The sequence below is a fragment of the Geotrypetes seraphini genome, chromosome 10 (genome assembly GCF_902459505.1).
Source record: "Geotrypetes seraphini chromosome 10, aGeoSer1.1, whole genome shotgun sequence".
Lineage (NCBI taxonomy): Eukaryota > Metazoa > Chordata > Amphibia > Gymnophiona > Dermophiidae > Geotrypetes > Geotrypetes seraphini.
In genome coordinates this window covers 73,151,651-73,177,338 of record NC_047093.1, presented here as the reverse complement: position 1 = coordinate 73,177,338, position 25,688 = coordinate 73,151,651, and the positions used below count along the sequence as shown (strand labels likewise).

The 25,688-nt window shown below is 45.1% G+C and overlaps 1 protein-coding gene across 13 annotated transcripts in view; it reads left to right on the top strand.

The window, feature by feature from the left end:
* Positions 1-25,688, top strand: part of GAPVD1 (GTPase activating protein and VPS9 domains 1) — a 189,433-nt gene that overhangs the window by 135,521 nt on the left and 28,224 nt on the right. For 8 of the 13 annotated variants that reach the window (XM_033960247.1, XM_033960249.1, XM_033960252.1 and 5 more), the window contains 3 exons: positions 710-797; positions 11,524-11,616; positions 17,989-18,111. In XM_033960247.1, coding sequence (XP_033816138.1) covers positions 710-797; positions 11,524-11,616; positions 17,989-18,111 — 304 coding nt within the window. The remainder of the gene's footprint in view (positions 1-709; positions 798-11,523; positions 11,617-17,988; positions 18,112-25,688) is intronic. The other 5 variants (XM_033960259.1, XM_033960250.1, XM_033960255.1 and 2 more) reach the window with 2 other exon arrangements.

Genomic DNA, 25,688 nt, shown 5'->3' with positions numbered 1-25,688 from the left:
TTCTGCTCTGTAGTTAATATCTTACTTTCTGTTCTAACCCAAGCAGCAAAAACCTGATTAAAAAAATCTAATACCCCAATGATAAAACCAAAAAACTGTGGATGTTCTGAAAGATGATTTATTTATCACTTCTTCCAAAAGAATTAATACAAATATAATAGTCCACACATGTAGTCCTACCAGACCAGTGGTCTCAAACTCAAACCCTTTGCAGGGCCACATTTTGGATTTGTAGGTACTTGGAGGGCCTCAGAAAAAATAGTTAATGTCTTATTAAAGAAATGACAATTTTACATGAGGTAAAACTCTTTATAGTTTATAAATCTTTCCTTTTGGTTAAGTCTTAATAATAAAATTGTAATTTATAGCTAAAGAGACATGATCAAGAAACTGTTTTATTTTACTTTTGTGATTATGATAAACATACCGAGGGCCTCAAACTAGTACCTGGTGGACCGCATGTGGTCCCCGGGCCGCAAGTTTGAGACTACTGTACCAGACCCAAATATCCCACCAGCAGGACACAATACCATTTTAATGTGCATTTAACAGTATTCCAGGAATTTGCAATTTTATTAGGGGAAAGTTTAGGGCAAATTAGAAACTTGCTCACTTGGCTCCCAACATTTAGTTATTACCCTTCTAGCATGCTGTACAGTATGCAAAAATTATTGTTCTAATTAAAGTAAATAAAGACTTGCTTCCTCAGGTGGAAGACAGAAAAGACAGTGATGATGAGAAATCAGACAGGAACAAGCCCTGGTGGAGAAAGCGTTTTGTTTCAGCAATGCCAAAAGGTAAATCTGAAATCCATTTTTAACTGCAGTGTGTCAAACTGAGTATCTAAACATCCCCAAAATCAATCTTGATAGTTTTTTTAGCACAAAGAAAACAAAACCACTTTAGAAAATATACAAGACTAGCTTGTTGTGCACCTCTGGGCATCCATTTTTTCACTGTCGGCTATCTTGTTACTTCCTGAGAATGGAGCTTCATTTTTTGCTACCTTGTGGAACTTTCTTAAAGTACGGATTTGAAAACTTACAGTGCCCTCTGGTGACTACAAGCAAATCTGCACAGACACAGAATTGAGAATTGTTTATCTACTGTAGTTCTAGACCTAGATATAGATATTGCAGGAACTCGATGGTAATGCTGCACAGGGGTACCAGCTTTCAACAGAATGCCAGTAGGATGTAGTCATACACAATGCTTGACTTAATGTTCTAATCTGAACCTAATCAGATGATGTAAGGATATTATTTTATAATCTCTTTATTGAAATCAACAGCACACGTACAAACAACTTATATGTTCAAAATAAGATCTGTGACAACTTTCACCATCCATAAATAGGACTTGTTCAGAAGACCTCATCATCTGACTGAACTAGAGTTGAAAGTGAGGTGTGTCCCCATCTCCTCCTCCATACATTGTCATCAATACTCATAGGCTGTTTTCTTATGACCACCTACCTCTATCCCAGTTCTTATCTATTCCTTCCCACTGTATCTGTTTCCTCTGAAGTATTTAAAATTATATTCTTAATGCTAGATATCATATCTGTAGTGATACTAAATGTATGCTGTGCTGTAAGCTCCAAAAGAAAAATGTGTGGGGGTGGTTGGGGGGGTCATTTTCTATTCTTGTTTTGTATCAGGTATTTGTTCTAAAGAATCTATTGGCATTTGCACTAGGGCAATAAGAACATTTTTGGTAGACTATTTCAGGAGACTATTGTTTATTCTATAAACATAATGCTCATTGCTTTGAGAGAGACTGATACTTTAAAGGAGAGATATTTAAGATCCTTGATACTTAAAGGTTTGGTGGAACTGTCTGCTTGTCACTTGCTCTTTTCTATAAATAATTCCCATGCAAACAGCATACGATTCCTTACGGATGAGTTGTGTACCCTGTGCTGCCAACTGTGACTTAGGCTTCTGGACAGTTGCTTGAGCACAGGATTGCCATCCAAAATAAAAAGCATCAACAGTTCAATAGTAGTTAACAAAAGGGAAAGCATAATTGTCAGAATGGTCACATAAAGTTTTCTCAAACTGTTCCCTTTTAATTTGAACAAAGGATCCATAACCTTTGTGGCATAACATGAGAGCTCCTAGCCAGAGAATGACACGGGGACTGTTTTCCCGTAGCTAGCCACGGCAAACCCGCAGTAACAGGGAAAAAGATTGGCTGTTTATCGTGGGTACAGGAACAAGGCTTTTCATCGCCCCACGGAGTGGTAAATGTCCTTGTCCCCATAGTAAAGGATCTGCCGCGAGTCACCTCCCTCCCCATCCATCCTGGCCAGCAGCCTCCCTTGCGATCATGGGTCCAACTGCCCCCCTTGCAAGTCCAACAGCCCCTCCCACCCTCCCTATCGTGGGTTCAACAACCCCTCTCCCTTGCTCGCTCCGATCGCGGGTCAAAACTGGCAGAAGAAGAAGAAGAAAAAGCAACTCCCCTGGGTCAGCCTCTTTGTGCCCCCTGCCCAGGGCCTACCAGCCTCTTAGAAGTTTCATAGATGAAGAAGCAACATCACAGGCTTGCTCCAGAAGTTTCTTCCAGCCAAGTCCCTCCTTTCGATGTAACTTCCAGTGAAATTTGTATCCTGCTGGTGTTAGACATAACTGGGGACTGCAAAGTCCAGGCTGTGCTTCTTTAGTTTAGGGCTCTCTCTGACCTAATTGCACTCCCCTAACACTATTCCTCTCATGTTTGCATGATTTTTCTGTGTAGCATTCTGTAGTAACTTCGCTTATTCAGTTTTCTCGATAGTGGAGGGGATATTAGGGGAGGGAAGACAGGTTCTATTGATCCTTGATCTGCATTTGTGTTTATAAAATGACAATTGTACAGAATATAGTTTCTTTTTATACTTTAATAAAATAAGTTCAATTTGAGGCCTGTACAAATGGGATCAGACGGTTTGCGGGGACAGGTACTAAGCTCACAGGGATGGGGCGGGAAATGAGCTCGCGGGTACAGGGACAAAATTTTTTCACTGTGTCATTCTCTAAACAGAAGACAAAATAGTTTAGTTCACTCCTTGATCAACTGGTATAACTCAGAGTTCTTTATGCTCCCAGCGCTCCACTCAGTGGGAAAAAACAAAAGAAAAGTACAGGCAAAGCCCTGCTCTTTAGTTAATTTGGTGCTTTCCCCAAAAGCACACCAGGAAACCATCACAATCCCATAAGTGGAATCTTTATCATCTTAATTTTCAGAAAGAGCAATAGTCCCCTCTTAGAGAAATCTCAGTTACCGTATTTTTCGCTCTATAAGACGCACTTGACCATAAGACACACCTATCTGTAGAGGAAGAAAAACCAAGAGAAAAAAATTTTTGAACCAAATGGTGTGCCCTGTACCCTGTCCCCCCCTCTGGTGGTCTAGTGGTAGGCCAAGACAGGGTACAGGACATGTCTAGTGGTGGGCATGTCTAGTGGTAGGCACGTGTAGTGGCAGCCAGCCCCCAGCCAGCCAGTCTCATGCCAGCCAGCCAGCCAACCCCAAGCCAGTCCCCAACCAGCCAGCCAACCCTAAGCCAGAAGTTGATGCTAAACTAGTACTTGCAGTATCCAACACTATCTGAAATGAGAATTGCGAGGCAGTACCAGTGCCTGCAGGAGGCCTCTCCTGTGACTGCTGTCAACTGGAAACAGACACGGGCTGCTTGTGATAGCCTCACGCTGCTTTCACCGGAGCCAGTGGGGGAGGTCATGAAGCTGGTTTAGATTTCTTCCCTTTGGCCGCTTGTTCCATTTGAATTTTGTTTGGCAGTAACTGTAGCAGCATCATTGGGCTTTCCTCCCCTGGCGGTACCTTACCTGGGTCCTGAGGGGAGGTCTTCGTGGCCGGCATGTTCTCTGCCGCTGACCGTCCACTCCATTATGAGCAACTTCGCGATCCTAATGACTGCTAAATTTGAAAACTGCTGGCATGCCTGCCTCGTGCATCGCTGTGTTGAGAGAGCAGTGGAACCAAGGCAGGAGCACAGAAAGCGCTTTGGGAGCCAGGATGCAAAAAAAGAGGTACGGTGGGTATTTATGTTTTTGGTGTTTTTTTTTAATATTCGCTCCTTAAGATGCACCCACTTTTCCACACCCTTTTTGGGGGTGGGAAAAGTGAGTCTTATGGAACAAAAAATACGGTAGGTGCCCAAATCAGGCCACTTCACAGTGTACTCCTGTGCTTGTTTATCTTCTAACGCTTTCCTTCTCTCACAGCCTTCTCTGATTCCCCAGATGCTGCAGGCTAAAACAGCACCAGGGTGGGAAAAGGAGTGGATAATAAATCCCAAGTTATTCCCTTGCTCCCAAACTGAATTACTTCAGCTATCTCCCCCCCCCCCCCCCCCTCTGGAGCTTAGGCATGACAGGGACAAGCAAACTATTTCAAGTGAGAAAAAAAACTACACTCCAGTGCTGATTTAAAAGCTTTACATTTCAATGTTCCCGACATGTTTGCCCACTCCAGAAAATGTCCATTGGTGTCTCAACCCCTTCTTCATTTGGAGCACTGCATTCCCATTCCATTTCAATCCCAGTAGGAGAAACCTATTCAGGTAGGGACCTCCCGTAATCATCATCCTCTTTAGGCATTTCTACCTTGGAGCTTTCTGAGGATCTGTTGCTCTCTTCTAAGTCCTCCCCCTGGAAACCCTTACCTAGACTTTTATGTTCCTCTTTCTGGGTGGATCCTGCTGATAAAGCTTTCTCTCCTAAGGAATGTGTCAGGTGTATGTCTTTTGCATGTGTCTGGTTCTTTAGGCAAATGTGTACCTTTCTTTCCCGTCTTCTAGAAAACTACTGCCAAGGGCTTAGTCTGGGACAAAGGCTTTTTCCTACCTGTCAGGGGTTCTGCCTTATGAGCCTCCTCAAGGTTCCCTGTGCAGACTTGGGAAAAATAGGCTTATTTGGGCAATGAATGTAGGTCATCAGCTGGACTTTGTCCTGAGGGACTGGGGTCTCAAGACACCTTTGCACTACCCCTTTTGTGACAACCATAGCTCGTGAGTTGGATTCTAGAAGGCATCAATCATTTTTCTCAGCTCTATCTCCCTAGGCAGTGCCCTCTCTCTTCATTCTACAAGCGAGATGAGAAGATGTCTTTTACTCTGCTTTGTACTAGATTTGTTATTTTCAGGTATTATTCTGATCTTTCTTGAGACTTCCCTGTGCTAAGTGGTTCCCAGTAGGCCTGGGACAGCTCTGCCTGAGAGAAGGGTCAGATGTTGGGACCACACTTTTGAAAGAGCACCTTGCTGGCCTGCTCTTATACTTGGAGCTCGGGAATAGGTTCCGTGGGAGCAGTGCTCGCCCCTGCGGAGTCGAGTACTTGAGCGCAGGCAGATTAGACCCCTACAACTGGCCGGGAGGCTTGGCAGAGGTGAGCTGCTTCCCCCAACACCCCAAAGAATCGCATGAAGGGTCGAGGGTTTCAGGTTCTGGCACCTGAATAAAAGGCAGTCTGAAGAGACAAGCCGCTGGAGCCACCCTTGCTTGCTTGCTTATTTGTTTATTTATTAAATAATTTATATACCGCATACAACTATGCGATTTCCATATCACATACATAAAATTTTGTTTCCCTATGATTATCACATATAACATAGACATGTCTAAACAACATCATTAATCGTCCCTGTAATAAACAGGGATAGAGCACAAATTCAATCAATTCGGAAATGCAAGCAAGCTTTAAATCGTACATTGCTGTCAAAAAAATTCTAAAAGGCGATTATCAACTGAAATATACCTTAGCATAAGAAGGCATTGGCAAATAATTGAGTTTTCAGCATTTTCTTAAAATTCATCCTTCCCATACAAAACTGCAGGATACCAGGCAAGGCGTTCCATAGTTCTATGCCATCCACTGATATCATTGATGCTCCGATCCTAGCATGCATAGTCGACATTCTACCCTCCAAACTTAATTTCATCCCATTTACATCTCTAAGCTCTCTTCTCGGTTTATAGATCTCAAAGAATTCTTGTAAGATCTTTGGGGAAGCATGATATAATGTCTGATGTATAATTGCAATAATCTTAAACTGCATTCTTTGTTACATAGGTAACCAGTGTAGTTTCTTCAACACAGGAGTTATATGGGTACTCCTTGGAACCCCTGTGATTAATCTTGCAGCGAAGTTGGTAAGCATATGCAAAGCCCTCAATTTCCCTTTCCCTTGCAGTGAGAAGCTGATGCAGGCACAGTACATAGCAGTTCTGTGAGTACAGCTCATTACTGTCTATGGGAGAATTGGTGTGGTTCAGAAACTGGCAAAACTAAGATTTTCTGGGGTTATCCCAAGGGTCCCCCACCTCTAAAATCCTGTGTTTAGCATTTTTTAACTTTTAGTTTTGCTCCCATGGGCTATATTTAGTGCCAAAATGCTGCCATTGTGGCCATCTTGGATTTTCTGATTTTGTTTAAAAAACCTCTATCTGCCTCCAAAAACATCTCAATTTTGGTTTAAATCAATTGTAATGGGCTCCTTAGGTGGTTTTACTCCTACATCATGCCAAGTTTGCAGTGGATGGGCGTCAGAGGAGTGTCTGTGTACTGCATGCCATGGTGCATATGAGGGAGGGTAGGAGCCATGGGCTTAGCCCCCTCTGGTCCATCTGCAGGTTATGAGTTGCAGGAAGCACGAGAGCTGGGTTTCAAAACACTGTTAGAGCCCATAAACCCTGACTGTGTTGCCAGCATAGCGCTGCTATGTGGAAGCACCTGACCCAGAGAGGAGGCAAATTTCAGACCAGCTGAGGTCCCTGAAGGATTCAGGTCTTTGACCCCAGTTTTGTGACCTTGATAATAATAATAATAATAATTTTATTTCTTATATACCGCCAAAGCCATAGTAGTTCTAGGCGGTTTATAACGAAGAAGGGCTGGACAATCAGCGAAAATGGTACAATGTTACAATCAGATAAAATTAGGTGATAGAGAAAAAAAATGGTACAACAGAGAGAAAAAAATGGTACAACAAAGAGAAAAAATAGTACAAACAGAAAGAAAGATGGGTACAATTATGGCAATGAAATGGTACAGTGAAGAAGGTCAAGACAATCTGCGTAAAGGACATATAGAGATAGAGGGCCAGGGTGGGCATAGGGTCTTAGGGTATGAATCGGGTGAAAAGATTAGTTTTTAGTAGTTTCCTGAAGTTTAAGTAGGATGAAGAGCGTGAGATGATGTGGGCCAGCCAGTTATTGTGATGACCTGCTTGGAAGGCAAGAGTTCTATTTAGATATCTTTTGTAACAGCAGGTCCTTAGGGTAGGGTAGCTAAACAGGTGGGTTCTACGTGTGAGTTTGGATGGGCGGTCTAGGATAAAATGGGGTACTAAGTAAAGGGGGGCCGAGCCAAGGATGGATTTGTAGCAGAAACAGGCGAACTTGAATAGTACTCTTGCTTCTAGGGGTAGCCAGTGAAGTTTGTGGTAATAGGGAGTTATGTGTTCCCATTTTTTTAGTCCGAAGATCAGTTGGATTGCCGTGTTTTGAATAATTTGCAATCTTTGTGTGTTTTTTTTTTTTGAAAGATCCCAGGTAGATGATGTTGCAGTAGTCGACTAGACTTAAGATGGAGGATTGCACAAGTAGGCGGAATGAGGGGGCGTCAAAGTATTTTCTGATGGATCTTAGCTTCCATAAGATGGCGAAGCTTTTTTTTGACCAGAAGGTCGGTGTGAGCTTCGAAGGTAAGGTTGTGATCAAGAGTCACTCCGAGTATTTTTAAAGAGTTTGTTAAGGTAAAGACTTGGCCATTCAGGGAGATTGAGGTATTTTTGATTTTGTCATTTGGGCTTGCCAGGAAGAACTTGGTTTTATCTGAGTTGAGCCTCAGTTAGTCGGTCATCCATAGTTCGATTTGCGTTAGGATTGAAGCTAGGAGGTTGTTTATCTCAGGGGTTATGTTGGAGATGGGGAAGACTAAGGTGATGTCATCAGCATAGATGTAGAATTTTATCTTCAAGTTTTGCAGTAGATTTCCTAGGGCGACCAGGTAGATATTGAACAGTGTGGGGGACAGGGGGGAGCCCTGTGGGACTCCGCAGGTGTTGGCCCAGCTGGCGGAATGGGAATTGTCGCTGTAGACTTGGTAGGAGCATTGACCTAGGAAACCATGGAACCATTTTAAAACGTTGCCTGAGAGGCCGATAGACTCCAAACAATCCAGAAGAATGGCATGATCAACCAAGTCAAAGGCGCTACTAAGATCTAATTGTAGGACTGGTGCACTTGAGCCTTGGCTGAACAGGTTGTGAAGGTAATCTACCAAAGAAGCGATGACGGTTTCAGTGCTGTGTCCAGGACGGAAACCTGACTGGTTGTTGTTTAGGATGTTGAATTTGTCCAAGTAGGTTGTTAAATCTTGGTTGACCAGACCTTCCATCAACTTTGTAAAGAAGGGTATGTTCGCAATGGGTCTGTAATTGGATATGAGTGAGATGGGATCTTTGGGATTTTTGACGATAGGCGTAATCAGAATCTGGCCTAGGTACACAGGGAATGAGCCTAATTGTAGTTGGGAGGAGAGCCAATTATATAATTTGATTTTGAAAGAGATCGGGGCAGCTTGCATTACATTTGGTGGACAGCTATCTAGTTTGCAGTATGCAGCCTGCCAAAAATATAAATGAATACCTACAGAGAGGTGCACAGAGAGAGTTACCTCCTTTGGGTGAAGCTCCTTAATAGTCTGTGGAGCTTCAGGAACCTGAGGTCCAGTCAGAAAAGTACTGGGATGATTTGGGGTCAGACACTTTTCCATTGCTCCCCAAGAAAACATCCTCTTTGGAGGATTCTGTTTCATAATTTGGGACAGGAATTGGTGGTAGCCCTAGAACAGGAAGAGGATCTGACGGTGCGAAACCTTTTTTCAAACTGTCAGATTTAACTGAAGTTATTACAGTTTCTTTGTAGGAGTTGAATATAGAGCCCCGCAGGTCTCAGCTGCTCAGCTTTTGCTGTTAAGCAGTACCAAGACACAGTCCATGTACTTCCCTTCTCGCCCATAAAATGGTGACTCCAGCTGGAGTCGTTATCCAGAATTCTTCCTCTCCATATAGAGTCGTGGGTGATACTAACGATGAATGCCAGACTCTACGCCTGGGAGTGGTCATTGCAAGGGTCAACTAGTTCAAAGCTGATGGCTGCCATCGCAGAAAACCTGGTCCATCTACAGACTGAAGTTAAGAGCCATTTGGTTAGCTCTCTGCTTTTTCCAGACATGGCTAAAAGGTAAAGCAGTAAGAGTATTCTTGGAAAGTGCTATAGTAGTGGCATATGTCAACAGGCAGGGGAAACCAAGAGTTCTTCTCTGAAGCTGGAAGCCCAATTGTTTCGGTGGGTGGAAGTCCATCTGAAGGCAATGACAGTGGTGCACATAGCAAGAGTGGACAATGTCCAAGCCATCTACCTCAGGAGGCTGACACTGGATCCAGGGAAATGGCCATTGTCCTAAATGAGCATAAGACATTAGGGGCATCTGGCATTAAATCTTATGGCATCAACGAACAACAAGAAAGCCCCTCAGTTTTTCAGTTGAAGATTTGAGTCAGAAAGTGTCGGAATGGATGCTCTCATGCGAACTTGGCCAGCAAGAGAACTAATGTATGTGTTCCCACTGTGACTGATGATAGGCCAAGTCATTCGCAGAATAGCGACCCATCGGGGATTGGTAGTCATCATAGCCCCAGATTGGGCATGTCGCCCATGATACACGGATCTGGTCCACTTGGAGCAGGACAGCTGCCTCAGACTATATTTTACATTTGGTTGCAGGGGCCCATAGTATTAGACAATCCAGAACACTTTGGTCTTATGGCGTGGCTATTGAGTGTGCAACCTTAAGTGTGGAAAGAATATTCGTAGATGGCAATAATGACTCTTCAGTTCTAGAAAGCCAGCAACAGTAGCAGTCTATGCTAAAGTGTGGAAAATTTTCAGTTTTGATGCAAGGATAAGCAGTTGGATCCTTTCCAGGCCTCCATTCCTGAGGTCTTCTCATTCCTGCAGGAAGGTTTGAAGAAGGGCTTGACAGTTGGATCTCTTAAAGTTCAAGTAGCTAGTCTTTCATGCTTCTGGGCCAGAGTAGATCAAGCATCTTTAACCTCTCATCCAGATGTTTCCAGGTTCCTAAAGGGGAACACTGAGGCTCCACCCTACAGCGAGACAGCTGTTTCCAACAAGGGACCTTAATATCATATTATGGGCCTTCAGTAAGGTTCCATATGACCTTTATTGGAAGTATATATGATGGATCTGACTGTGAAGACTAAGTTTTTGGATGTAATCACTTCGGCTAGGAGGGTGTCCGAGCTGTAAGCATTATTGTGCAGAGAGCCTTTTCTCAGATTCATGGAAGCAGGAGTGTTTTTGAGCACCATGCCTTCCTTTATGCCGAAGGTGATTTCATTGTTCCATGTTAATCAAAAAGTGCGTTTACCTGTGTTTTCAGTCCATGGGAGAAAAGAAACAGGATAAGATTTTGAGGTTGCTACATGTGTGTGGATGCTTTTCCGCTATCTTGAGGTGACAAATGATTTTAGGCTCTCAGACCATATGTTTGTCTTATCCAGCTCTAATTAGGGAACACCAACCTCTAAGACTTCTATCTCTTGATGGATTCGTATGGCGATCTCCTGGGCATACATTGGCTGTAGTAAACAATCACCAGTTGCCTTGAAAGCTCACTCTTCCAGAAGTGTGGCTTCTTCTTGGGCAGAGTCCAGGGCAGCCACATGGTCCACTCTTCATATCTTTATGAAGTTTTACAGAGTGGATGTGTCAGCACATGCGAACGTGATCTTTGGATCCTCGGAGCTTTGTTGCAGCTTCATCTGTCCCACCCTAGACTCAGGAATGCTCTGGTACGTCCCATCTGTAAGGAATTGTTATTTGCACAGGAAGGATTAGGTTCTTACCTTGATAATCCTCTTTCCTGCAAAAAAGCATACGATTCCTTATGCTCTGTTCTGTCAGAAATGGATACAGCTGTATCGAATAATGGCTTAAATAATAGTCTGGGTTGAATTTTCAGTGGTTTGGCTTGTGGCAGCCGATAGAGGAGAAAAGAAAATTATTGTAAGGCAGCGGGTTAACACTCCACTGCTTGCTGCATGCTGCTTTCATAGAGCTATACAAATGTTTAATGCTGGTTGCACACAGGTAGGTGGTGAGTTGGTTCCACCTTTAGTTTTGCAATTTCAGTGTTTGTTTACTGGGGGGGGTTATTCATATTGCAGAGCAAAGCTAACATTATTGAGGAGTCTCCCGAACCCCTCCTTGTTAACATTTTCTTAGGAGTTATTGCTTGCTTTGATACAGACCGAAGAGAGAGGGCATTGTCCAGGGAGATAAGGAGGTGGAGCTGAGAAAAATGATTGATTCTTTCTACAATCCAACTCACAAGCTGGAGTACACAATCCATCCATAAGGAATTGTATGCTGTTCTTCAGGAAAGAGGATTATCAAGGTAAGAACCTAATCCTTCCATACCTAACACCAGTTAATCATCTTGCAGCACCTATTCCCTTTAGGAAGAAAGAAAAACAAGACAAAGACAAAGATGACCTGGGGCCTGATAAGTTCTTTCTACAAGGTTTGTGAGCATATTTCCTTCCCCCTTTTACTCTGTGCATGCTTTTCCTTTACCTTGTTGTGGGGACTTTCTGGCTTTTGGACTCCTGTTTGCATCATGTGCACACTTTATGGCTTGTCAAGGAAGTCTCATGGGATTGCAGCAAAGTGGATCTTAGTGGATCTTGACATAATTATCCATTCTGTTAGGCATAATGAATTTTGATCTATGTAGATACATAGATATAGGTCTAGAGAATACTTGATAGATAAAGTGCTGGTTTGGTATCATATTTTTCTCTTTTGACATCCCAGTATGGATAGCTTGTCTTGAATTCTTCCCAGTTAGTGTTTCTTATCCCAGGACAAGCAGGCAGGTATTCTCACTAGTGGGTGATGTCTCATCAGACAGAGCCCGGTACGGACGTCTCACAAGCACGTGTTGCTTGTAGAAACTTAAAGTTTCCAGATGCCCGCACCGCGCATGCGCCGGTGCCTTCCCGCCCGGAGAGCCGGGCGTGTCTCCTCAGTTCTTTTCTTTCCGCGGAGCTGAGAAGTTCAACTTCATCATGCGCTAGCTGAATTCAGTTAAATTTGCCTTCCTTGTCCGCGTTTTTCGCTTTCTTTTGATTACAATTAACATTACATTTCTTTTTCAGTTTAAAAAAAAAAAAAAAAAAGAAAAGATTATTTCCTCCGGCGGGTCGAACGGGCCGGCCACGTGGCTCAGGCCTACTGGCTTCGACCTCGCGGCGGAGATTTTCCGGCCTATGTCCCGGCCAATCACCGGGTTTAAAAAGTGCAGCAAGTGCCAACGCGCGATTTCACTCACGGACCCGCACCGACGCTGTTTGCAGTGTCTTGGTCCTGACCACATCCCGAAATCGTGCAGGCCTTGCTCTACCCTTACGGCACGCTCATTCAAACGGCGTTGCCTATTGTGGGAATCGATGTTCAAGATGGACGCAGCTAAGGATCCTTCGGCTTCCACTTCATCTGATACCTCCCCGGTTCGTGCGAAACCGGCATCGACCCCTCCTGCATCGAGTGTGGTGAAACCGGCATCGTGCATCCCGACACCATCCACGAGCTCGACGTCGGTGCCTGCCCCGGTCTCCTCGGTTCAGGTACCTCTTCCTTCCACAGTACCACCAGTGGTCATCAAAGTGCCTAAAGCTACCAAGCATAAGCACTCGACCTCGAAGGAACGCGATGACCGTGCAGGAGGACCCCCTTTCGGTGCGGATCCCTCCTTATCGGCTTCGCTGCGGTCCAATGCTGGAAGCTCAATTCGTTGAGCTCATGCAGACCATTGGACCCGGGCTCATCGCTGCCATACAGGGTGACCTCCCGGTACCGGTCCAAAGGGGCGGTCCGCCCCCTCCCCCTCCCCCACGCCGTTCGACCTCGAAAACCGACGAGGACGAACGGGGGAGGGCGGCGATGCCCATGCGGCAAGCCTCGCCTAGCGATATGCCGCCATTAGAGCCCATTACGCCTCCACGCCAACATGGGACCAGACCTTCGATCGATAATCAAAGCCCTGGGCATAGTCAGGAAGAGTTCTTCCGCACTCCTTACCAGACTTGGGTAGCATCGCAAGAATCCGCATCGCAACCCCAGTTGCGATCCACCGCTTCCAGCCCTATCCATCACTTGGGGGCCTCGGGAGACCATGCGATGCACAGACGATCTCGATCCCCGTCCCGCCACCAAGACGGACATCGATCCAGACACTCATCGTGGCACTCCGCACGCCATTCGGAGGTGTCACCGCAGAAAAAACTGCAACGTATGGGATACTCCTCATCAGAGGTATCCCCTCCGGAGGGAACGGAGTACGAGGAAACACCCGTACCCGATTCTCCTTGCCATTCCCCGATGTCCATGGACCCGGAGGCCTCTTCCTCCTCCAGCCCGTCTCACAAACCGACGCTGGCGGATCAATTGTCTTTCTCATCATTCCTCCGACAAATGGCGGATGATCTGGATGTGACTCTTGACACGGGCTCCCGATACTCCAAAGAGTATCTGGACACCATGCATTTACCTAACCCTCCAACGGAGTCGCTTCGGCTCCCTCTGCATAAATTGCTGGATCAGACCTTCATGCAGTGTTTCGAAACACCGTACTCCATACCGGCGATTCCCAGCAAACTCGATGCTCGATACCGCATCGTGCACCATAAAGGGTTCGAGGGCCCTCAACTCTCTCACCAATCCCTACTGGTCGAGTCCTCTCTTAAACGCTCTCATCCCTCTCAGGTCTACGCCTCTGTACCGCCGGGCCGAGAGGGGAGAACGATGGACAAATTTGGTAGAAAATTCTATCAAAACTCCATGATGGCGTCACGGGTGCTGAACTACAATTTCTTTTTCTCTTCCTATCTGGAGTTCTTCTTGCCGGTGCTCCGCAAGTTTACTCCTTTTATGGACACCCAAGCTCGATTCGAGTTCGAGGAAGTGGTAGCCTCCCTCTCCCAACTACGCCTCCAGCTGATGCAATCCTCCTTCGATGCATTCGAACTCTCGGCACGTGCTGCCGCAAGCGCGGTAGCCATGCGTCGCCTGGCATGGCTCCGTACAATTGATATGGATCCCAACCTCCAGGACAGACTCGCCAACGTACCATGTGCGGGAGCTGATCTGTTCGATGAGTCTATCGAAACTGTTACCAAGAAGCTGTCGGATCACAAAAAATCTTTTCAATCCATCCTGCGGCCCAAACCCAAACCTCAACAGTCTCGACCTTCCAGGCCACCCCTGATTTACCAGCGGCGTTACATGCCTAGACAAACGCCCGCTGCGAGGCAACCTGCGAAGAGACAACCTCCCCAGAAGTCCCAGCAAAAACCCCAGCCACCGGCTGCACCTAAGGCTACCCAGCCCTTTTGACTCCCTTCCCGGGAGCATAACCGACACCGTTCTGCACCCCTCAGCCTCTCCCATAGGGGGCCACCTCCATCTTTTTTACCACCGATGGGAGGCCATAACCACGGACCTATGGGTCCTCACCATCATAAGAGACGGATACTCTCTCCAGTTCCATCGGGCCCCCCCGGACCATCCTCCAAGAGAGTATCCTTCAAGCTCGACACAGACCGCCCTTCTTCTTCAGGAAGTTCAAACCTTGCTTCAGCTTCGGGCCGTCGAGCCGGTCCCGTCAGACCAATTGAACCGAGGATTTTACTCCCGGTACTTCCTCGTCCCGAAGAAAACGGGCGACCTGCGACCCATTTTAGACTTTCGGGCCCTCAACAAATTTCTGGTCAAAGAGAAGTTCCGTATGCTGACTCTGGCTTCTCTCTACCCCCTCCTCGAGCAGAACGACTGGTTATGCTCCCTGGATCTCAAGGAGGCCTACACTCACATCCCCATTCACCCGGCCTCCCGAAAGTTCCTCAGATTTCGGGTGGGAAATCTGCATCTACAGTACCGAGTGCTACCATTCGGCCTCTCCTCGTCCCCCAGAGTCTTCACAAAGTGCCTGGTGGTAGTGGCCGCGGCACTCCGGGACAGGGGTCTACAGGTGTTCCCATACCTCGACGACTGGCTCATCAAGGCCCCGTCAGCCCCAGAGGTCACTTCGGCGGCCTTGACTACAATCTACTTCCTCCAGAATTTGGGCTTCGAGATCAACTTTTCCAAGTCTCATCTACAACCCACCCAGTCCCTCCCCTTCATCGGGGCAGTCCTGGACACCATTCAACTCCGAGCATTCCTGCCTCTTCAACGCATGGAGGCTCTTCTTCATCTCTGCCAGTCGGTGTCTACTCGCCAAACCCTATCGGCAAGACAACTGATGGTGCTCCTGGGCCACATGGCCTCCACAGTACATGTGACACCCTTTGCCAGACTCCATCTCAGAATCCCCCAGTGGACCCTGGCATCACAGTGGAATCAGACGTCCGATCCACTAACCAAACGCATCATAGTCACACCTGCTCTTCGGCAGTCTCTAATTTGGTGGATGACCTCTTCGAATCTATCCAGAGGTTTGCTGTTGCACTCTCCCCCCCATCAGAAAGTTCTCACAACCGATTCGTCGAACTATGCATGGGGGGCCCACCTGGATGGTCTCCGCACCCAAGGATTCTGGACCAGTGCGGACAGACTACATCAAATCAATCTACTGGAGCTCAGAGCCATCTTCAATGCTCTCAAAGCTTTCCGACACCTACTTCACGACATGGTGATCCTCATTCGCACAGACAATCAGGCCGCCATGTATTACATCAACAAGCAAGGAGGCACGGGCTCGGCCCTCCTTTGCCAGGAAGCTCTACGAGTCTGGGACTGGGCGGTGCACCACAACGCCCTCCTCAGAGCTGTCTACATTCAGGGGAAGAACAACGTCTTAGCAGACAACCTAAGTCGTCTTCTACAACCTCACGAATGGACTCTCCATTCCAGCCCCCTTCACCAAATCTTCACACAGTGGGGGACGCCTCAGATAGACCTCTTTGCGGCTCCCCACAACTCGAAACTGCCTCAGTTTTGCTCCAGGATCTACACTCCTCACCGCCTCGAGGCAGATGCTTTTCTACTAGACTGGGGGAAACGATTTCTATATGCGTTCCCACCATTCCCGCTGATCCAGAAGACTCTGGTCAAGCTGAAACTCGAACAGGCCACCATGATTCTAATAGCTCCTCGGTGGCCCAGACAACCTTGGTTCTCCCTCCTGCTTCAACTCAGCAGCAGGGAACCAGTACCACTTCCAGTGTTTCCTTCACTACTTACTCAACATCAAGGATCACTACTTCATCCCAACCTGCAGTCTCTCCACCTGACAGCTTGGTTCCTCTCAACGTAACCCCTCACCAATTCTCACAAGGAGTGAGGGAGGTCTTGGAGGCTTCCAGGAAGCCCGCCACTCGACAATGCTACTCCCAGAAATGGACTAGATTCTCCTCATGGTGTGTTTCTAAATCAAAGGAACCTCAGCGAGCTTCCTTATCCTCCGTGCTGGACTACCTCCTACACCTATCTCAATCTGGGCTCAAGTCTACATCCATACGAGTCCACCTGAGCGCTATTGCGGCTTTCCACCAGCCTCTACAAGGGAAACCCCTCTCGACCCACCCGGTGGTCGCCAGATTTATGAAAGGACTCTTTCATGTTAACCCTCCTCTCAAACCACCCCCGGTAGTTTGGGATCTCAACGTAGTCCTTTCCCATCTCATGAAGCCCCCGTTTGAACCACTCAACAGGGCCCCTCTTAAGTACCTCACCTGGAAAGTGCTTTTTCTTGTAGCCCTTATGTCTGCTCGCAGGGTCAGCGAACTCCAGGCATTGATGGCGGATCCACCATTCACAGTATTCCATCACGACAAGGTGGTCCTCCGCACTCACCCGAAATTCCTGCCTAAAGTGGTCTCCGAATTTCATCTCAACCAATCCATTGTACTTCCAGTATTCTTCCCTAAGCCCCATTCTCACCATGGAGAATCGGCCCTTCACACTCTAGACTGTAAACGTGCTTTGGCTTTCTACCTGGATCGTACCAAGCCACACAGAACCACCCCCCAACTTTTTGTCTCCTTCAATCCTAATAAGTTGGGAAGACCCGTATCAAAGCGCACCATCTCTAATTGGATGGCGGCTTGTATCTCTTTCTGCTACGCCCAGGCTGGATTATCACTTCCTTGTAAGGTCACAGCCCATAAGGTCAGAGCAATGGCAGCCTCAGTAGCATTCCTCAGATCAACACCAATCGAGGAGATTTGTAAGGCTGCCACCTGGTCCTCGGTTCACACTTTCACCTCACATTATTGTCTGGATACCTTCTCCAGACGGGATGGACAGTTTGGCCAAACAGTGTTGAAAAATTTATTCTCTTAAGTCGCCAACTCCCCCTCCATCCCACTGAGGTTAGCTTGGAGGTCACCCACTAGTGAGAATACCTGCCTGCTTGTCCTGGGATAAAGCAATGTTACTTACCGTAACAGTTGTTATCCAGGGACAGCAGGCAGCTATTCTCACGTCCCACCCACCTCCCCTGGGTTGGCTTCTCAGGCTAGCTACCTGAACTGAGGAGACACGCCCGGCTCTCCGGGCGGGAAGGCACCGGCGCATGCGCGGTGCGGGCATCTGGAAACTTTAAGTTTCTACAAGCAACACGTGCTTGTGAGACGTCCGTACCGGGCTCTGTCTGATGAGACATCACCCACTAGTGAGAATAGCTGCCTGCTGTCCCTGGATAACAACTGTTACGGTAAGTAACATTGCTTTATTGCTTATGTACATAGTTTAGTAAATCTGTAATAATGCATCAAACCAGCATATTGTGTGTCAAAGATAGGATCAATGTGCAGTGTTTAATTGCATTTTCTTAAGAAAGGAACTCTCCTGAGTAGGTTTTGGTTTTCTTTTTTTTTTTTTTTGCTTTCAGATGAGGGTAATCCGAGGTTAAGTGCCCAAGCACAAGCAGCAGAGGATATTCTGGACAAGTACAGGAATGCAATGAAGCGAACCAGTCCTAGTGAAGGAGCTGTAGTAAATTATGAGAATGCAGGTTTGAGCAGTTTTAATTTGAGTTTGTTTTTCTTTGATGGGTGAAGGTGAGCTCCATTTTAGGTACAGTAGTTCTCTGCAGGTAAGCAGGGAGATGCAGGTACATTCTAAGGCAGGGATAGGCGATCACAGTCCTCAAGGGTCACAAACTAGTTAGATTTTCAAGATTTCCACCACAAATATGCATGAGATTAATTTGCATGGATTGCTTTCATTGTATGCAAATCAATCTCATGCATATTCATTGTAAAAATCTTGAAAACCTGACTGGGTTATAGTCCTCGAGGACCTTGATTGCCCACCCCTGCTCTAAGGTGATGCCATCGATGGAGCCTTGTTTGCCGGAGCTGCTCTCTAGTTCAGAGATAGCTAAATGTTAGTCTTATCTGAGCATGTGTGGGAGTTCCCACATTGCCTCAAGTGTCCTCTCCTCGAAGCTCCTTGAATTCCTCAGCAAGTATTTGCTATTTTTTTAAAAAGAGGACTCTTTGATTATTCTGCCAGTGTTTTCTTGGACAGTCTGCAAATTTTTACTTTCACTTTAACTTCATGAAAGGGTTAATACCTATTCTGTATGCCAACCCTCTCATCAGCCTTCACACCAAAAACAGCAGAAAATAACAAAGCTGGACACAGCCACAACACAACAGTTGTACAAGTAGCGACTGGGGGTTCTAGAATGCAAGGCCCACAGAATTGGTACCATTGCTCTACCCACTTTCTACATTTCAGCCCAAAGCTGTGCTTAAGACAAATTTTCAAACCAGCACAGCTTTTCTTGGAATAAACAAAAAGGAAAACAGAAGCACTCTTTCTGTAAATTTGTTCAGCTGTTGTCGGACAAAGGAAGTGAAACTAACCACCATGGTTCAGGAAACAAATAAGAAATATAACCTCCCCCCGCAAATCAGATTCCGGAAAGTGCTAAAGACCCTCATTTTCAACTAAAATTACAACCACAATCTACACCTCATCCCCTAAACTCCCCCTCCCTTCTACCCTCTCTTCTCCATTCTAATCCTCTGCTTAAATTGCTGTATAGTCCATTCTTAACCTGTACTTAAATTGCTGTATAATTCTTGTACTTAAACTACTGTATAGTCTTTGTATTGTCCAAATGTACTCCACTGTGAATGTTTGCTTGTTGGCCGTTCTGAGCTACTGGGAGGACGGGATAAAAATCTAAATAAATAAATAAAAGAGCCTTATTTAGTTTCTTGTTGTCACTACCTCAAAGAAGCACACATTCCCTCACTCTTCCTCGAGAAAAAGGCCCCCTGCTAAACATCTGAAATCCAGTCATGAAGTCATGCCTCTCCTCAAGCCAGCTCCCCCAGCTGTTCCTTGCTCAGCTACAAATTTTGCTCTTCAACTCTTGAAACAATTGTCCAGGAGAATGTTGCCATTCTGCAGTCAACCTTCTCATACAATGCAAATTCAATCTAAGGCAAGCTATCAGCTCTCACCATTCTTCCCCACCCCCACAACTTCAGTTGTCCTGAGTAGCAGAAACCTAGCTATTTCCCTGTAAAGTGTGTTATGTTCACACCACTTGGACATAAGAACTTAGGAACATAAGAATAGCCTTACTGGATCAGACCAATGGTCCATCAAGCCCAGTAGCCCGTTCTCACGGTGGCCAATCCAGGTCACTAGTACCTGGCCAAAACCCAAGGTGTAGCAATATTCCATGCTACCGATACAGGGCAAGCAGCGTCTTTCTCAATAACAGACTATGGATTTTTCCTCCAGGAATTTGTTCAAACCTTTCTTAAAACCAGCTACGCTATCCACTCTTATCACATCCTCTGGCAACATGTTCCAGAGCTTAACTATTCACTGAGTGAAAAAAAATTTCCTCCAATTGGTTTTAAAAGTATTTCCCTGTAACTTCATCGAGTATCCCCTAGTCTTTGTAATTTTTGACAGAGTGAAAAATTGATCCACTTGTACCTGTTCTATTCCACTCAGGATTTTGTAGACTTCAATCATATCCCCTCAGCTGTCTCTTTTCCAAGTTGAAGAGCCCTAACAGTATCTAGTCCAACCCCTCATGTTCTCCACTGGAGCAACAGGAAGAAAAGCATCATGAAGAGTTTTCATATCTGAAGTTCATTCAAAAGATTTCAAAAGCACGTAAATTTAAATAAATAAATATATGGGCTTCTAGGTAAGGACAATAAGACTTACGGAAAAAGTCTATCGGAGTTCCATATTTAATCTCAAAATCAAAGCTCATCAGCTACAGATTTTATATTATCAGCATGCTATATTCCAGCAATTCAAAGATGATTATAATTTTACATTTATTGCCTCAGGACTACAAATGAAAACTGCATTTTAATTTTTAAGAATCTGCATATCATGTCTTCTCTGAGGACAAGCAGGCATTGTGTTAACACATGGGTGACGTTATCCATGGAACACAGCATAGAGAGTCAAATTATACTGTCACTTTTAAACTTTAAGGCTGCCCACATCGCGCATGTACTGGTGCCTTCCTGCCTAACATTGGCTCGCAGATGTGTTAAGCACATCAAAATTCAATTCATTTTGTGCCTTCCCATTCTTTTTTTTCTCATTTTTGTCATAGTATTTTATTTCTTTTATTTCCCTAACATTTAGTTTAAAATTTTCATTTTTTTAAACCAACTTTGTATTTTCGGTGTGAAGGCTCTTTTCAGTCTGGGAGCATAAATGTTTTTTCGATATTACACCTACTTGACCTATCTGGACCTTAGAGCCCTTTGACGTCATGTTGGCAGTTTTTCCATCAATGTCCAAGGGTCCTTGCAGCTTCAGTGCCAAAGACCGTTTCAAGTACAGACCTGTGTAATTGGTGTGTTCAGTGCCTAGGTCCTGACCATTGAGACATTTCATGCACACTCTGCTCTCATATGCAGAAGAGGTTGCTTAAAGCCAGGAAGTTGCAGTTCGAGAAACATTTCAGTACAACTTCAGGAACATCAAGAATGGCTGGAGACATCGCTGACGCACAGCCACATATTACAGCATCAACATTGGCACTGACAGCTTCAACTCTTCATTCCACCTCTTCATCGTTAGTGCTACATTGTCGGGGGAACCTTGTAAGCATGCATCGTCTCGGGCGTCATTTGCATCAATGCACTCCAAATGACCACCATTGCTTCAGTTGGTATCTCCTCTGAGGCCTGCCTCGACATTGAGGACCCTAGTGCCTCAACACTCATCACAGCCAGTGCCTAATATACCTTTGCCAATATCTGTAATGGTGCCATCTCTGCAAGAACAGTTTTGAGAGTTGTTGCAGAAAGAGCTAGCTGGGATGCTTCATTCGCACCCTGTGCAAAACCCTGCATCAAATGGACCCAGTCTGAGTATTGCCCACAAAGTCCATCAAAGCATTGTTCTCAGATTCCATGACATGAGTATCTATGTTGAGGAGATGCAAGTCACATGTATTTCCTTTCTTGAGAGCAGAGCACACCAACCTCACCTCAGCATTCCTCATCTCATTCTCAATGTTTTCCTTGATGTTCACCTCGAAGTACTACATCTATAAAAGTTAACATTGAATAATATGATTCGAATCTGTCACTACGCTTTTCCAGTGATTTTCCAGATTTATCTGCTGATGAGTCTTGTGGGATTTCATTGGATCCCTCATCTCTTCCTCCTCCTTGTTAAAGGTCATCTCCTGAAAGTCTGTCATTTACTAACTTTATCAGGCAAATGGGAGAAGCGCTTCCTATAAATATGAAATCTGAGGTAGTCTCGAAAAGAACTCATGGAAGCGCAAGACCAGGGATGACCAACCTTTTGGCTTCCCTGAGCCGCATTGGCCGAAAAAAATGTTTCTGGGGGCCGCACAAACGCTGCTGTAAGACAGAGGAGGGAGCCAGCAAGACGGTAAACACCCAGGGGCAGCAGAGAAAAACACTGCATCGCCCTCGACTGGGGCCGCACAAAATACTTCACGGAGCCGCATTCGGCCCTTGGGCCGCAGGTTGGACACCCCTGCTCTAGACTTTAAGTATTGGCCTAAACACTGTATTAAAGTTCCACTTTATAATCTCATGAAAGAAGCATTATTTAAAAGGTGGGAATCAACATTCTAAGTGGCTCTGTGCAAACTAGATACACTTTATAGAATCCAATCTTATCCAGGATTTGATAGATAACAATTACAACACCAATCTTTGGTTGTAGAGTCTGCCTTAAAATGAGCAAACAGTTCAAGAACTTACGCCAGTACTCCACAAGGCAGAGAAGGCAGAACCTTGGATAAATTTGACAGAAGAGTATTCCAAGGTACCATGCTCGCAAATAGGATACTAAATTACAATTTCTATTTAACATTCTATATGAAATCTCTCATTCAAAAATTGTCATCTTTTGAACAGTATATACCATCAGAACATCCTGAATCCTAACAACATTTAACTAGCGATCTCCTGGAAACCAGAAGATATACGGTCCAGTCAACATTTGATGTCTTTGACATCACATCTTGAACCTCAGCAGTGTCCATTGCCATGCAGAGGCAGACTTGGCTTCCAATTTATGACTTAGACGCCAGTGTCTAAGACCGATTCTTTAATGTCCCTTACATAGGAGATGATTTCTTCAGGGATCATATTGAAGAAGCAATGCAGAAGATCAAGACCTATAATGACTGCATTACAACTTTATCAACTATCAAGCCTTCACAGTCACAAACATTCAGGAGATATCCCAATACTACCAAATGTTCTTACTATTCCTAGTGTAGATATAATCAGCCTTCTACATCCTCCCAAACAACAAATCAAAAGCATTCCAGGTAGCAGAGAACAGTAAAAATTTTCAACCTCAATCCAAACAATAGCAGTATTTTTGACTCCTTATAGAGAGCATCGCTAGGCCAGCATATATTTCTCTACCTCAAACTCTTCCCATAGGAGGCAGATTCCATCACTTTTACCATTTTTGGACCCTAATAATAGATCAGCGGGTTCTTCAGATAGTGAGTCGGGGTTATACCCTTTGCTTATTGCGAAAGTCTCTGAACCATACTCCAAAAGAGTCTCTTTCCAATTTCCTTCAGAAGACTCTCCTTTACCAAGAGCTCTCAGCCCTTCTCCAACTCAGTGAAATAGAACAAGCTGCCCTGCAGGAGAGGGGCAGAGGATTCTACTCCCAAGTATTTCCTGATACTGAAAAGACTGGAGATCTCGGTCCAATTTTAGACCTCCATGCTCTCAACAAATATTTAATGAATAAGTTTTGCATGGTGTCTCTGGGAGCCCTATTATCACTGTTGTCTCTGTTCTCTAGACCTCAAGGAAGCATACAGCCATATTTCCATCTTACCTGCCCACTGAAAATTTCTTCACTTTCGGTTAAGGATATGCCACTTCTGTACAAGGTACTACCATTTGGTCTGGCATCGGCACTGAGAGTGTTCACGAGATGCTTAGTGGTGGTAGATGCAATTCTCTGCTCATGCGGCTTTTATGTATTCCCTTATCTAGACGACTGGTTAATCAAGGTCTCCTCATTGCAATAAGCTTACCAGGGCATCAATGCTTCAGTTCATCTATCAAAACTATTAGAATTTGCAGTCAACTACCTGAAATCACATCTTCAGCCAGCTCAGACTGTAGAATTCATAGGAGCCCTCCTAAACACAATATAAGCTTGAGCTTTTCTATCACAACAGAGACTCGACAACCTTAATCACATATGACAGAAATTCTTTCTTCCATGCATCACTGCATGTCAAATGTTAAGTCTCTTAAGCCACATGGCATCCACGATTCATGTAATTCCATTTGCCCATCTACATCTCGGAGAACCTCAGTGGTTCCTCTTGACCCAGTGGTCTCAAGTCACAGGGGCCATTTGTCAACCGATACAAGTGGCCTCAGAGCTTCATCAATTCCTCCAGTAGTGGATGGCCTTGCAACTTGGAGACTGAGAGGAAAATGATTTGAATTGCTCCCACTAATTGAACCAGTAAAAATTGTGCTTCTGGTATCAAGAGCCATGGCAAGGAAATTCTACAAATTTAAATGGTAATAGCTCGCCATCTGAGCAAAGAAATCTTGGGACAAGGAGAGGAAGAGAGAGTACATAGATAATAGATTGAATGAGTGGGAGTGTGTGGTGCAATGGTTAGAGCTACAGCCTTGGCACCCTGAGATTGTGGGATCGAATCCCGCACTGCCCTTTGTGACCCTGGGCAAGTCACTTAATCCCCATTGCCCCAGGTACATTAGATAGAGTGGGAGCCCACCGGGACAGTTAAGGAATAATGTTTGAGTACCTGAATAATTTGTAATCCACATAGAATTGTAGGATATGTGGAATATAAATTATTATTTTTTTTTAAAGAATGGGCAGACAGGATAGGCCATATGGTTTTTAAGCTACCTTCATTTTCTATGTTTTTGTGGGCAAAGACCCAAAATGAAATCCTTTTCATGTTCACTAACAGATTCTTTCATACAGATTAGACTAAGAAATAACCTCAGAAAATACTTTTTCAAGAAAAGGGTGGTGAATGTGTAGAATGACCTCTCATTGGAGGTGATGGAGATGAAGTACATCTGAATTCAAGAAAGCTTGGTATAATTACATTGGATCTCCAAGGGAAAGAAAGGGATAGTAGATGGCATGAATAGACTAGATAGTTTATATGGTATTTATCTGCCTTCATTTTTCTCTACTTCTATGTTTCTATATCTTCTTCACATATCAGAATAGTTCTTCTAAACCTCTTCCATGTAGCTTCACTTGGCAGGCATCGCAGCTTACTACCAACTCCTAAAAGGAAAAATCCACTCATCTATTGTCCTGATTTGTTACAGGTCTAATGAATATGAGACTGCTTTAAAAGCCCTACCTCCAGTTTGGGACCTCAATAGAGTGACTCCATTCGAACATCTGGTGATATAACCACAGTGAAGAGGCATTAGTACTACCCCTCTCGCACACGCAACACACACACACGCATTGTGCCACCCTCGGCCCACCACAACAACCAATATCCGCATGGCCCTTAGCTTAAGACACACTTTACAGCAGGGATCTCAAAGTCCCTCTTTGAGGGCCGCAATCCAGTCGGGTTTTCAGGATTTCCCCAATGAATAGGCATTGAAAGCAGTGCATGCACGTAGATCTCATGCATATTCATTGGGGAAATCCTGAAAACCCGACTGGATTGCGGCCTTCAAGGAGGGACTTTGAGACCCCTGACTTACAGCATGCCTGCATTCCCCTGTTTGTCTATGGAGAAAGCAAAGTTGCTTAATTATAATGGGAGTTCTTGGTAGATAGCAGGGGAATGCAGCCACACTCACACTCCATTTCCTCCAAAAAAAAAAAAAATGAACACCCTGACTAGAACATGGACATGTACCTCAGCTAGGAACCTCTGCATATGCTGAGAGAGGTCTAAGACGACTATGAGCTAGTGGAAAGCTCTGGTACAGAAGGCTCCATTGCTGACATCACCTTAGAGTATTGCTGTATTCCCTTGCTGTCTTCAGAGAATACCTGTTACAGGTAAGCAACTCTTATGTTCCACCTTCCATAGAGCTTGCAGTCTAAGTA